The sequence below is a fragment of the Artibeus jamaicensis genome, unplaced genomic scaffold (genome assembly GCF_021234435.1).
Source record: "Artibeus jamaicensis isolate MK-2021 breed Jamaican fruit bat unplaced genomic scaffold, CSHL_Jam_final contig_415, whole genome shotgun sequence".
Taxonomy (NCBI): Eukaryota; Metazoa; Chordata; class Mammalia; order Chiroptera; family Phyllostomidae; genus Artibeus; species Artibeus jamaicensis.
Genome location: NW_026521823.1, coordinates 13,070,693 through 13,086,033, shown reverse-complemented (window position 1 = coordinate 13,086,033; position 15,341 = coordinate 13,070,693). Strand labels below are relative to the sequence as shown.

The 15,341-nt window shown below is 36.4% G+C and overlaps 1 protein-coding gene across 2 annotated transcripts in view; it reads left to right on the top strand.

Moving 5' to 3' along the window:
- Nucleotides 1-6,092, top strand: part of LOC119044094 (protocadherin-9) — an 889,458-nt gene extending 883,366 nt beyond the window's left edge. For both annotated transcript variants that reach the window (XM_053665575.1, XM_053665574.1), the window contains exon 5: nt 4,009-6,092. In XM_053665575.1, the coding sequence (XP_053521550.1) occupies nt 4,009-4,382 (374 nt within the window). In that variant the 3' untranslated portion in view covers nt 4,383-6,092. The remainder of the gene's footprint in view (nt 1-4,008) is intronic.
- The last annotated feature ends 9,249 nt before the right edge of the window (nt 6,093-15,341 follow it).

Sequence of the window (15,341 nt, the reverse complement as noted above, 5' to 3'; positions counted from 1 at the left end):
AGCTGGGAACTAACAAAGTCCATCTGCTGCCTTGTATACGGACATGCCTCCCTAATACAGTTAACTGTTTCCCATTCCCTCCCAATGACACCTTTTCCTCCCCTTTCAGCTCACTACTTCTAAGGTAATTATTTGTTTCCCAGAATAGGCCAAAAGCCCCGTGGGGAAAGTGTTGACAAGTGTTTGTTCACTGTCATACATGCAGTGCCTGTCACAATGTCTGCATAGAGTACATGTTTAGTAAATATTTATGGAATAAATAAATGTTATTGGTCCTAAAAAAAGAAAGAAAGAAAAAAAATACACTCTATTTGTGTATTTCACAATTCTTAAATTGTGTCAAGAGATAGGGCCCACGTGTACTTACAGACACACAAACACATTATCTTCCATCCTTGGGGCAATGTGTGTTGGATAAACCCATACAAAAAAGTTTGCATATTCTCAGTTAAAACCCAATTCTATCAGCTGAATTGTGCCCCCTGCCACCCTACCCCTGAAGATAGTAACAAGAAAATAAATACCTCAGTTGTTCTGGAAAAGTGAAGATTAAGGTTTGGCTTCAAGGTATATTACACATCAAATTGGTGAATATCTGCTTTACCTCTACTGAGGTCTAGAAAGGATCCAATATATTTAACAGAGAAGTTAAGCAATTATTTTTATTAGCTGTCACAAAGTATTGCTAGGCAGAGATTTGTTATTAAGAAGTTTTTGGTTTTATGTTTGTGAAATCAGCGTCTATTATAATTATAAAGTACCTGCCTTTAAAGTTATTTAAAGGGGTGATATCTGTAGCCACTTCTCAGTACATTTGCAATCTCATAAAATTTGAATTAGCGTTTAACATTATTCACAGACCATTATGATTACTTCCAAGTTTGAGGAATCAGGAAACAGGTCATTTTTTTCCCATCAATGGATTTTAAATCTAGTTGGAAGAAAGCAAAAATAAAAATGGATGCTCATTAATATACAGAATCTCCTTCCCCAAAAAGAGAAAAATGTCATGAAGGTAAGAGCTGAAGGAGCTCAATTAGGAAATTTGGCATTCACTGACAGGGAAGATCTGTGCAAATCTTTCGGGTACATATGAGACATGTATAGTTTTGGAAGTTTGCTGTGTTACATGGGAAACAAGTTGACCCTTCAAAGTCAGTAATTCAATGAAAACAGGCCATCTGAAAAGCATCTTCTAAGCCTAATTTGAGGAGGATAGAACGGTTTGAGGAAAACCTGTTACCTCTGTGAATGGTGGCACTGAGAACAAAAAAGCAAACCTAAAAGGGAGAAATTGGTTAAAACTTTTAAAATGTGGGCAGAATTTGGAGGTCAAAGAAAGGCTCACAGAAAAATTTAAATTTAATATCCTACAAAGGAAGTAATCATTGGAGGTTTATGGGAGAAATAGGTTTAAGGAATGAACGTGTGTTTAAGGAAAATAAAACTGTTTGATTTTGATAGAGTGGTAATAGGAGTCAGATGGAAAAGAATATTCTGCTAAGTGAAATAAGCTAGTCAGAGAAAGGCAAACACCTATGATCTCACTCATATGTGGAATCTAGTGAACAAAATACACTGACAAACAAGACAAAAACAGAAGCATGAATATATGAAACAGAATGACAGCTGTGAGAGGGGAGGTGAATGAAAGAAGGTGAGGGGAGTAGACAAAGAACCTTTATCAGGGGCTGGCTGGAGGAAGGCAAAGGAAAACGGGACATTGCAATAGTGTCATCAACAAAAAGAAAGTTAAAAAAAAGAAATGTTGGAGAGGGTGTGGGGAAAAGGGGTTCTTAGTTCACTGTTGGTGGGATTGCAGATTAGTACAACCATTATGGAAAAGAGTATGGAATTTTCTCAGAAAAATAAAAATCCACCTGCCTTTTGACCCAGCAATTTCACTGCTAGGATTATATCCTAAGAATCCTAAAACATCAATATCAAAGAACCTATGCACCACAATGTTCATAGCAGCACAATTTACAATAGCCCAGAGCTGGAAGCAACCTAGGTGCCCATCAGTAAATGAATGGATCAAAAAATTGTGGTGTATATACTCAATGGAGTTCTATGCAGCAGAGAGAAAGAAGGAGCTCCTACCCTTTGCAACAACATGGATGGAAATGGAAAGCATTATGCTGAGTGGAATAGGCCAGGCGTTGGAAGACAAATACCATATGATCTCACCTTTAACAGGAAGCTAAATGACAAAACAAACAAGCAAGCAGAATAAAAACAAGGACACTGAAATAGAGAACAAGTGGGCAGTGACCAGAGGAGAGAGGGAAGGGAATTTAAGGGGGAAAAAGGGAGGGATTTTGAGGAACAAGTATGAAAGACACAGGGATGAGGACTGGGGCGGGGGAGGAAATGGGAGGGAGGTGGGGAGCACGGGGCAGGGGGAGACTGGGATGGGAGAAATGGACAAAAAATGTACTTGAAAAATAACTAAATAAAAATTTTTAAAAAAGAATGAAACTTAAAAAAGAAAAAATGTCACTTGGAAAAAAGATCATTCTAAAATGCAGATTTTATATTTTTAAATGTGACTAAAATTTGAGTTTGTAATAAAGTACATCTTAGCCACATTTCTTTTACATCCAGTGTCCATTATGATGTTGCTCGCGTTTTGTGGTTTCACATATTTGCTGGGAAATATTGCCTGTCTCATCAGGTATTGTTTGACATGGAAGAAAGAAATGAATATAATTAAAACAAGTAGGTGATAATATAATAAGACCCCACAGTTACTGGACTCTTAAAATGGTAGTAGTAGTAACTTGGGTTTCAGCAACCACCTGCATTTCAGTTCTTCAGTTATTTTAATTGTTCATTAGACACACATGCTGGTAGGTTTTCTGCATTTTTTGTACACTTTTATTCTGATGACTCTGCTTTTCAAATTGCTTTATGCTTCAGGCATTCTTACCTATCCACTTAACCTCATTCGTAAAATCAATTCCTAATTTCCAAGCTATCACTTATCACTTGACTGTTTGATCAAGGGGGAAAAACAACAACAACAAAAAAACACAACTTTTTCCTTAACAATTTGGCATTGTTATTCAGTAACTAGGCTGATTTCTTTACACAGTCACAAAAAAGTTTGCTTTTGAAATCATGGTCCGAGTGTTTGTTCTAGATTGTCTACTGGTAAAAAATAAATGAGTAAAATAAATACCAATGATGGCTTTTCTCCCTAAATATTAGACTTCATATGATCCAATTTGCAACTTAGTTACAGTTTTACATCACACATCTCGAAAATAGGTTAAACTCAGAATGAAGCAAGTGTCTTTGGAATTTAATGGCTTCTTCATTTACCTGGATTTTGGAATGCTTTCATCAGACCTGATGTGCTTATAGTAACATAGCATAGTAAAAATAGCCTTTAAAAATTATTAATTTTCTTATAAAATAATGTTGCAACATTATTTTCATGTAATTATATACATATATATGACAAATATTTACATGGAAAAACAATATCACATATAGCCATTTAGAGTATTTATTTATTTATTTAGAGATGTATTCTAATACTATATTTTAAGTAGTGCTTTTTCATTTCATTTTCATGGAGTCAGCATTTACATATTCCTCAATATGGCATGTAAAATTTCTATGTTTTTTGTTAAAAATTAGGATATAGATTAGTAATAATGCACATGCCACAGAAATAGTTGATTAGAGATGATATATAATGGGTATGTCTGTTTGCCCATAAATGTCTGTGTATCTGTGTCTGTCTATTTACTTATTTATTTTTCTGTCTCCTTTTCTGGATGTAAACAAAGGCTTAAAGAAGAGAAGAGATGATTCTTACCTCTGTGACAAGAAACTTGTTCTCTGTTTTTCTTTAAAAAATAGGGAAATATCTTTGAATTAACATAATATACTTTTTATGAGAGAATGAGAGCACCAATGCACCAATCTAGGAGACAATTTTAAATACAAATCTAACCACCCTCTTCTCCTATCTTCTCTTTCTCTTTTCCTCTGCAGATGGGCCTCTGGGCCCCCGAGGATTAGCTGAAGCCACAGAAATGTGCACTCAGGAGTGCTTGGTTTTGGGTCACTCTGATAATTGCTGGATGCCTCCTGGCTTGGGTCCATATCAACACCCCAAATCTCCTCTTTCAACTTTTGCACCCCAGAAAGAATGGGTCAAGAAAGACAAGCTTGTGAATGGGCACACCTTGACCAGAGCCTGGAAAGAAGAGAGCAGCAGGAACCAGTTCAATGACCGGAAGCAGTATGGCTCCACCGAAGGCCATTTCCACAATGGCAGCCACATGACAGACATTCCTCTGGCCAATCTGAAGTCTTACAAGCAAGCAGGAGGGGCTATTGAGAGTCCTAAGGAGCACCAACTCTAAAACACAACAAGCAAACAAAAAAGGAGTTTATGGGACTTAATAACGTTAATCTAAATAGACAGGCTAATTCTTTGTATGTCAGAGCTTTATGTACTCTATAGATCTCTACAACTATGCCCCTTAGAGCAGGGATATTCATAACTTTGTGTTAGCGCCATGGAGAATACAATGTTTGACAACATAAGAGAGAAGAGAGTTCCACTAGCCTTGTGATCTTATTTACTAGAATTAATTAAACTCTCCAGACATCTCTCCATTGTGCAAATATTCTTTTTTTAAATTGTATTTTATTTTGACCCTGGACTGCTGCTATGAACAATAGAATATGCATTTGGAGAGTAAGAAAGTTCTATGGATTAGAGTGACTGACAAACATACCCAGTTAGAAAATTGTGCTCTTTTTGTCATTGATTTGTGCTGGGACTGCTATACTTGATATTATATTTCAAGTGAAACTTAAGATAAGCATTAAACCTATTGTGCTGTTAACAACGTTAGTGGACACTTGTCAGTGTTAAAGTATTTGTAAATAGAAGCAAGTTATTATTAACAACTTTGGTGTGCTTATAACGTTCCTCTAAAAAATGCTGTAGCATAATTCTGTGTTTTACGGTTACTTCTTTCCTTTTTCTTTCATTTGCCTTTCATCATTATTTTATTGTTTCTTTAAGTGAGGTGTTTCCACATTAGTAGTCTGTCTTGACACATGTTGTTCAAAGGTTCTCAAACACTTGTGTTTTCAAAAAGGTTCTGGAATTTTGCTTCTTTTGTGATAGCTTAGTATGCTGAGATTCTGTATAAAATAAAGATAAAAAGAAAAACTATATAAAATGACTTCTGCGAAAGCTTGGAAATTCAGAACCTATTTTTTTTACATCCTTATTTTCAAAGTAGGCAAAAGCGAATCACTTAATTAGTAGTATTAAGTGAAAGAGTAATGGGAAAGTGTTATTGTTCCGAAAGTGATATAATAACCTGTACTTGTCACTCATAAAAAACTAATGTATCAAAATTAGCATATATTAAAGAAAAATTACTATTTAAAAATAGTTTCAATTGGGCAAATGTGTGTCTACAACTTTGTTGAAATGGCAGAGTTTGTGTTGATCCTCATATACAATAATGTTGTTGTAACACAAGTGTTAGAACATAGCCACAAAATATTTAATGTGTTGTGCCTTCATGATGTAACAGAACATTCTCCAGGTAGGCTAGTTGGGGGAAATAAAGGGATAAATCTCTAATTATTGCTGTTTAACTGTTTGTTATCATAGTTGGTCAATGCCTGGCAGGTACTGCATCTTGTCACTTCGGTCAAACCAACAGAGTGACAACTAATGTTAATAAGATCTCAGTTGCACGTGCTAACAAATCTGAATTTGACCATTCTTAGCAGGTTTTTGTTAAGGCATGACAGATGATTTAACAAATAAATAGCATGCAACAAAATGTCTTTATTGAAAGAATTGAAAGTTATCTTAATGCCACAGTTCAACATCAGTTTAAAAGTGAAAAAAATAAAAATAAAAAATTTAAAAAAAAGGTTTGCTAATCTGACAGTTAATTTGTTACCGAAAGTAAAATTACTTTGTAAATAGCAATTCACATTTTTTCACAATATAATGGAAAATAATGGGTAGGGGTGCATTGCTGATTGCAGTACATTTTTGTCAGTTTGTGAGGAGTGTTTGATGACTTTGACAGAATAAATATCTAAACAATAATCCTTGTTACTGCTTTGCCAGTTCTACGTTATTTACAATTATTCAGCTCTTGCAATAAATGTTCTGAATTCCTGATTGTAGTGTGTTAATTCTTGGTCACCATCCAAAATGACAATTTCTACCCTAATTGTTGGATAAATATATAGTGATAAAACTTAACTTTTCATTATAAATTGAGTGAGACTTGTTGGATGTTTAATATCTTTGTTCTGAATATATGGTTCCAGGTTAGACTAAAATTCCCCTAATGATCTATGAAATCATTTTCTAGGAAAATTCATACAGAAAATTGGTTCACTGTTTAGTCAAGAATCATACAAATTCAATGAAATGAAATCCCAAATCAGAAACTGCAACATTTGCACTGGTTACTTCATGAGGTTATTACCTTGACTCCATCTACTCAATAAGGTTTCATGAAACAAACTCTCAGATATTTCATTGTTGGCCATGGCAGAAGAGGGCCACTTTGGAATTAAGGCCTTAAAACCAGGGCCAAAACCTCATCTACAGTTCTTTCCTGTTAAGAAAATATGTGCAGAAAGCTTTCAAGGATGACAAGACACACTCACACATATACCATGTGACAATATTGACCATAGAGCCACTGGATCTGTGTTCACACTTGTTAGGGTTTTAAGGTAAATAACCAAGTTCCACTATTTCCCTAGATCTTTTAGAAGAGTTGGGAAAGCAGAGTCAGGAAATGGAGACATGGAAGTAGAAATGTTTGTGTGGACCAGTGGTTGTAAGGAAAACCCTAACCCCCCTGAGCCAGACTCGCCATTGTTTTGAGGCACAACTACTGCATGAGTCCCCTTCCCTTCTGGGGCAGAACCTGCCCCAGGACACACAGAATGAGAGTATCATAAAACAGGTCTCACTCTGAGGAAAAAAATATGCCTGCACAGTTGTTTTTCTTTCTTTCAATTTTTTACAATGAGATGTTATTTCTCTCTGCCTTGAAGAATAAAAGATGAAAGGAACTAAAATAATTTCTTTCATACTTTTTCTTTCTATAGAGAGTGGAATAGAAATTCACTTTTTTATGAAGGAAAAACAAAAAACAAACAAGCGAATACAAACTGCCCAGAATTTGGAAAAGAAACTCCCCAACTCCACAGTATTTCTTCTAGTAAAAACAATAATATTTACTCTTATCAAGATATTTGGTTTTGTCCTGGCTGGTGTAGCTCAGTAGATTGAGCGCTGGCCCGGGAAGCAAATGGTTGTGGGCTTGGTTCCCAGTCAGGGCACATGCCTGGGTTGTAGGCCAGGTCAAGTCCCTGGTGGGGACTTGAGAGGCATGAGAGGCAACCACAGATTGATGTTTCTCTCCTCTTTCTTCCTTCCCTTATCTAAAAATAAGTAAAATCTTCAAAGAAAAATACATTAAATTCAGCTGTATGTTCTATGAGATTTTAAAATTGATAACATCACAAAGCAAATAAGAATTTACTCATCAAGTAAATAAAATATCATTCATAATGACTATTTCTTAAATATCATCCACACTGTTTTATTGAATAGACACTGAATATTATGAATCACCAGTTTCCTGGAAATCAAAGCCATTTACATTTCCTAGGAAAGCACACCTACATGAAATCTGTAAAACTAATAATTTTAGAGTGATTATCAAATATTACAATGTTATAAACTGACACATTTTATAGGGTAGGTATAGAAATAAACTGAATAATTCTGAATATAACCAATTTGAATGAGTATTTCTATACATACACTAGCATAATATATATGTTAAAATAATGGTCATTCATTAATAGATGGTGTAGTCATTTCACTGCATTGATGCTATTCAGAAAGCAAATCTCATTCAGCACAGAGTGGTGTCCCCAGCCCCCCATCATTCTCGAGCTAAAGCTACAAACACAGCTGAGACCCAGAAGCCATGCTAGTATTTATTAAACTCTCTTGGCTGGGAGCCAGGCATGACTAATTATTAAAAGAGAGGAGTTTTGGCAGCTAGGGATGAAAGGAATGCCTTGTCAGTTTTAATTCTAATGTGAATGCCAGGGTGTTACTTTGTAAGAGGGCAAACCAAACTATGAGAAGGAGGAGTGGTGTTGCCATGATAAAAATGCTTCATTGTCCTGCTTTGTTTTGAATGGAACTGATCTTCTCTTCCTAAAGGATGCCCCTTCATTGGTTCTTTTGAAAGAGACTGCTTTCAAATGTCCTCAGTGTTCTTAAAGGCACAGTGATCACATAATGAATTCTCTATATACTGTTCTTCCTCCTTCACAACTACCAATCTAAATTTTAGTAGATAACAAGCAGACTTTTCATAGTGGAAACAATATAAAATTATTCTCTTAGGAGTAAAATATCTTTATAAGGCAGACACTATTGCAAAATGGCTATCATAATGATAATTCCTATTAGTTCATTCAGAATATAAATTACATGCTCTGATATGGGATCGCCGTTTTCACAGGCTGTTGTTTATTCCTTGACACTGCAGGACTTGGGGTCACCACTCAAGCCTTCCTCACACTGTGTTACATTCGCTCCAGTGCTGCCACCCCCACTGAGAAGACACTGCTTTGACCATCAGCCTACGGAAAATGCTAGTTATAGCACCTACCATTTTAAACCACTATGAAAATGAATGTTTTTTTGTCTTAGAAAGACCTAACATTTCAAAAAGATGAAATGAATTCATTTATTTATTTCATGTACTTGCTATGTTCAGATGCTGTAGCAATGGGACCATAAGCTCTATAAAACACATCCAGTCTCAATGATATGTCCTCATTCCCCAGCCTCACCTCCTTGCTTAAAGCATCCCTGATAAAATCCTGTTCAGAATCTAAAGGACCCAAGTTGCGAAAGTTTGTTAAAGTCTTGACTGCCCAGTACATGTAGGTTAGATGGCCTTTAGCTAAGTTTTATAATATGACAACTAATGTATAGTACTTGAAAAATCATTTAACTTTTGTTGGGATTGCCCGGACCAGCAGTGAAAAGGAGTTTTAATCAGGGCTCAAGAATCTTTGGAGTAACTGAGAAAGAGCTTTGACACATTATGAAGCAGAATATAATTTCCTGGGAAAATATATTCACCCACACAATTATGAGACTAAAAGTAAAAAATGTGGGAAATGTCTTTGCAGTTTTTTCTATAGCATTTAAACATCTTTCATGAGACTTTGTCTTATTTATTCATTAATAATTATAATAATTCTTAGAAATATTATATAATTACATATATTGTCCTTGCTCAGCATAGTTCTAAGGGTTTACATGCATGAACATTCCATTTTCTCATGGCCTTTCTGATTTAGTACATGCTGCTTCTATCACCACATTACAGATGAGGGAGCTGAGATACAGGAAATTTCATTGAATCTGCCCCTTAGCAAGCAAGCAGCAGTGCTAATCAGCTGGTCCGACTGTATAGTTTGGTCTCCTAACAGCTCTGCAATATGGCCTCCTTATGAAAGGTTCCAGCATATCTCGATTCTGAGACTAAAACATACATTGCTTTTTAAACAGTGACAGTGAAATTAAGAACAAACTGACAGAAACTAGAGGGGAGGCGGGAGGAGATAATGGGGGAGGGGGAGGGTTTTTCAGGAACATGTGTAAAGGTCACATGGACAACACCAAGCCAGGGTGGGATCAGGGGTGGGAGGTGGGGATGTCTGGTGTGGGGGAGAATGGGGGCAACTGTACTTGAACAACGATAAAAAACCAAAAGGAAAAAGTGATAAAATGATTTATTGACTTGTTCTGAAATAAATATTACCCTTCCATTTATTGTTTAGTTTACCCAATGGATGACATATTTATAGGTTGGTTTAAATATTTTATTTATACATGTTATGACTGTGCTATTTGGGGAAAAAATACGCACTGTCTAAAATGACACACAGGTTTAGAGTGAACTGTGTTGCTGGGAAATCTAACTGAGGTCCCTGCAGCTAGAAAATACCGCTGAATTCCGTTCATGTGCCCTAGGTGTATTCATTCACAGCTTACACCTTTTCACACATAGCACTTGCTTTCTGTTCCCTACCTGGGAAAACCAGGTAAAGAGTGAGGCACATACTAGGCTTATGCTGGCAATAAAGCAGACATTAAAATAAAACCAAGAACAGTCTGATAATTAACTTTGGCATGCTTATTTTCTTCCTGTCACGGAAATGCAGATCTCATTGACATCAAAGCAAACTACGTGTTCACATAGAGGAGAATGAAATCCCCAAACATCACAGAGAAAGCTCCATATTAAGCTTCAAAGCATGCCCTCTCTTAAAAACAAGAATCCAAGGCTACCAATGTGAAATAAATTATTGTACTTATAATGCCAAGGTAATATCATGTAGCAGTACTGCATTGGTCCACCCCTTCACCTGGGAATGGCTAACCATAGAGTTTAAATGTCAACTCCTTTTAGTTCCCAATCTTACAGTGCACTTTTTCATAACACAGTGCAATGATAAATGGCAAAGTCTTAAATATAAATATTCAGTTAATAGTAGTTTAGTAATATCACAGTATCATTTAATAAGCTGTTGTTCCATTAAGTCACTTTTATATAAAGGGTAACTTTTTCTTTCTCTATTTTGATCTTTATATATTTGCTGTAACATAATCGGTCATGTGAATAATTGAAGATTAAGTTAGTAGGAAATACCTGTTTTTTATGTGTATGCAATAGTCAGTATGTGAAAACCAACAATATTAAACTTCTTGAGAAATGAAACACATACAGGCATTTTCTTTAAAAATGTTAACCTGGGAATCTTGGTATATTTTATCATAGATAGATGGACATAGAGATACATAGTTATGTAGATGGCCATATGTTATTTTTAGTATTTATTACTAATAACTCATGTGGTTATTTTTATTACTGTTGCTTATATTACTCCAGAATTCCAAGCAAAAAAATTTGTCTCTTACAAATACCCCTTTCCCTGTAGGAGGCATTTAAATGATCTGGTGTCAATGAAATACAGTATCACTAGAGAAAAGATTGCCTTGGTTATGCATTCTAGGGGCTTATGAATTAATTCCAAGTTTGATGGTACAAAGTGAAATTCTTAACTATTTAGCTCATGGTTGATGCCTTCAGCAATATTTAGTGGAAGTAAAGTTCTTCAAAAAAATTAAGTATTTATTAAAATTAATAATGGGATGAGGATAAGGAGATTTATCTTATAAATCCTACTTAAGTAAAAAAATTAAAGGAGATAATGGCCCTGAATCTCATCAAATTGAGCAATTTTCATTTTGCAGTATAAAACCTGGCATTTTACATAATTGACACAATCATATTTTAATGAAGTAAATTAGGGAGAATAAAATTCACTTCAGAGGTTTACTGTGAAGATTAAATAGGATGATTCATTTATAGAGTTTAGAATAGTGCTCCATAAATAATTGTATTATTATTGTTCATAGTAGTAGTAGTTCATTTAAAACCTTTTTTATCACAAAAACAATTAAATATGTTAATTATACAGAAAATCATGAATGCATTTTTTAAATCCTACACCTACAAATGGTCATCACCAAGATTTTCACTAATGAACTGCCTTCAACTCTCAGAAAAGTTCTCACCCCTCACTCCGTAGAGTAGAGGTGCTGTTAGTCAAAAACTCTCAACCTTTTACCAAAACAAGTACAAACTTAACTGTATTTCCTTGTTTCTTTTCTTTCTTCCCTTGTGTTAAAACTATAACTCTTTCGAACCTGTATCTTTCAGGCTTATTTTACAATTATTTTATTATTATTCTGTAGTTCAGCCTGTACAACTTAAAACACAGAAATCGAGTCAGTAAAGATACGTGAATTGAGCAAGAAACACCACTTCCTTTGAAAGACATAATGGCACTATTCGGTCACCACACCCATTTCCATAAAAAATAGTGATTCCCAATATTGCCAAATCTTCTAAATTTTCAAATCAAAACTAAATTCCATAACTTGTAGCAAATTTCTCTTTAGAATACATTATGGGTTTAAGGTAAATGAATAACTCTGTAGACCAATCATTGCCCCAGATAGCTGGTCTGTTAACTGGTTAGAAGTTCTCTCTTAATTTCAGTAAGTTTAACCTCTCTTTTTACTTGCTCATAAGCTTATACCTTTTATAAACATTTTAAAATGCTGAAGTCTTTTCAATTTAAAACAAACAAGAAACCATGAACAAATAAATAGAAAACCTTCCTTCCCCTCATTTTTCTACTGTCTCATTTGCTTTATCCACTCCACAGTCTTCCTGCATGTACATCAATTCATTAACACACTACAGTCCTTTTCTTTTTCACTTCTAACCACTCCAACCAAATTTTTGTAAATTCTCTTGCAGAAATTTGTTCCTCAATCAGGCTTCACTCAATCTTTCAGCAGCACTCTGCATCTTCTTAGAGAATTCTACTCCTTTTTTTTTTGAAACAATGAACTCTATTGGCTTTTCACCTATACACTCAGGGCATATCTTCATATCCTATGCAAAACTCCTTATTTTTTCATACTTTTAATGTTAGCTTTCCCTAAGGTTCTGTCTTTTCTCACTTTGCACAGCCAAGATGATCCCAATCGTGTCGGTGACTCAATTACAAGTGCCCCATATCTGCAAATATTCTGCCTTTTTCTTTGCATACCAGCTGTGTAAAGAACTAGCCAGTAAATTCCTCAATTTCACTATTCCACTATTCCAGAAATTCCTCAAACTCTGTATCACTCAGCTTCTCCATCCACCTTCTAGGGAAGTCAGATACCATGCTTCCAGACTATGTCTGAATCTGGAAATGGAGAAGAAGCAGAGCCTCTGTGTGCCTCAGCACCAGAGATGCCGTGAGTTCTCTGCAATTGTTAGGATGGAGATGTGTGAGCACAACTCTTACAGGGGGAGGTCAGGAGATCTGTTCCTGTTGGGGTATTATTTCAGTGTGACAGTCCTTTTGGCTCAACCAAAAAAAGCCACTAAAACTATTAAACCACTAGAGTCACTGAGGACCTGGGAGTTGATTGGTGCTGAGCAAATTTGGGGCATTGCTCAAATTGGTTCTGATATAGGCACCATGGTAGAAGGACTAAGCTTTAACATATACTTACGTTCTTCTGGATTTGAAGTCCTGAAAATCTATTCTCTACAAATAACTAGTGTACTTTTGCCTAAAATGAAATTTGATCATATCACTGCAGGCAAAAATGGTTCAGTGTTTCTATAAGGAGGGGCCCAAAAATAACTGGAATTATTTTCCAGAGGGCAGATCTCTTGTAGTACAAGCTTCTTGTGCTATGTGTGTTTTAGGAACCATCTGTGTCAGTGTACCAGCTGGTAGTGTTGTAAGAGGCTGTGTTCAGCTGCAGTGAACTTTTTTTGAGAATTTAATGCATTTGCCCATTTTATGGTGGGTGATTTATGAATGTACCTGCCTACACTGTGCTGAGTATTAATCAGTTTTTTTACCAAAACAGCATGACCCTTGTGCCCGACCCTCCCTATTCACCTGATCTCATTTTGAGTGCCTTTTTGTTTGTTTGTTTGTTTCTTGGATGAAAAAAGTCCTCCAAGTGAAACATGTTGCTTATGGAAGAGGTGAAAAAGAACTGCAGAAGCACTAAAGGGCATCAAAATTGACAAGTTCAAAACTGTTTTCAGCAGTGGAATAAAACATCTTCATAGATGTAATGCACCAAATAGAGAGTATTTTGAAGGTGACTGAAAATTAAATATGTAAGAATAGGACTTCTGGCCAACATGGAGGCATAGGTGGAAATACTGTGCTTCCTCCCACAACCAAAATTAAGGACAGCAAAGATTTAGAAACAAAAACACAACCAGAATGGACAGAAAATTGAACCATATGGAAATCCGACAACCATTCATCCAGATTGGTGAGAGGGGTAGAATCAGCAGCTGGCTGAGAGGGGTCCCGGCAGGAGGAGGCGATGGCTAGTAGACCTCGGGCATGGGAAGGAAACTAGCAAATCCAGTGAGGCACACAAGGCTGCTGGCTGACAGTGGTGACACATTGTCGTGCAGATAAATTCAGCAAAAATGGGCAATAAGACAGACCGTGCATCCCAGGGCCCCAGTGATGAAAAACAAAGCCTAAAAGCATGGATTAAAAACACTTGTGAGGGATGAGGTGCTGGGAGAGACTCCCAGCTTCACAGGGTAGTTTGTTGGATAGACCCACAGAATGTACTCAAACCCACCCACCTGGGAACCAGCACAGAAGGGCACAATTTGCTCGTAGGAGGCAGCGGAAGGGACTGAAATTCAAGCAGAGTAAGCACCATTTTTCTCTCTCTGACCCTGCCCCCAGATACAGCTTCAGAACCCAGCTGCTGGGTTGCCCCGCCCTGGTGAACACCTAAGCCTCCACCCCTCACACATAACAGGCCCAACCTGACCAAATAATTATGGTTCAAATGGAAGAACCAATCAAAGCCCCAGAGCTAATACTTTTAAGCTACAAAGAGATAGCCAACCTATCAGACGCACAGTTCAAAACACTGGTGATCAGGATGCTCACAGAACTGGTTAATTTTAGCCACAATTAGATGAAAAAATGAAGGCTACACTAAGTGAAATGAAGGAAAATGCACAGGGAACCAATAGTGATAGAAAGAAAACTGGGACTCAAATCAATGGAGTGGGCCAAAAGGAAGAAAGGAACAACCAAACAGGAAAGAATTAAAAAACAAGAATTCAAAAAACTAAGGAGAGGCTTAGGAACCTCTAGGACATCTTTAAGCATTCCAACATCTGAATTATAGGGGTACCAGAAGTGGAAGAGGAAGAGTAACAGTGGAAAACTTATATGAATAAATAATAAAGAAGAATTTCCCCAATCTGGCAAAGGAAATAGACTTCCAGGAAATCCAGAAAGCCCAGAGAGTCCCAAAGAAGGTGGACCCAAGGAGGAACACACCAAGGCACATCATAATTATATTACCCAAGATTAAAATGAAGGAGAGAATTCTAGAAGCAGCAAGAGATAAGGAGACAGACACCTACAAAGGAGTTCCCATCAGACTGTCAGCTGATTTCTCAAAAGAGACCTTATAGGCAAGAGAGGGCTGGCAAGAAGCATTCCAAGTCATGAAAGGCAACCTACATCCAAGATTGCTCTATCCAGCAAAGCTTTCATTTAGAATGGAAGGGCAGAGAAACTGCTTCTCAGATAAGGTCAAGTTCAAGGAGTTCATCATCACCAAGACCTTATTATATGAAATGTTAAAGGGA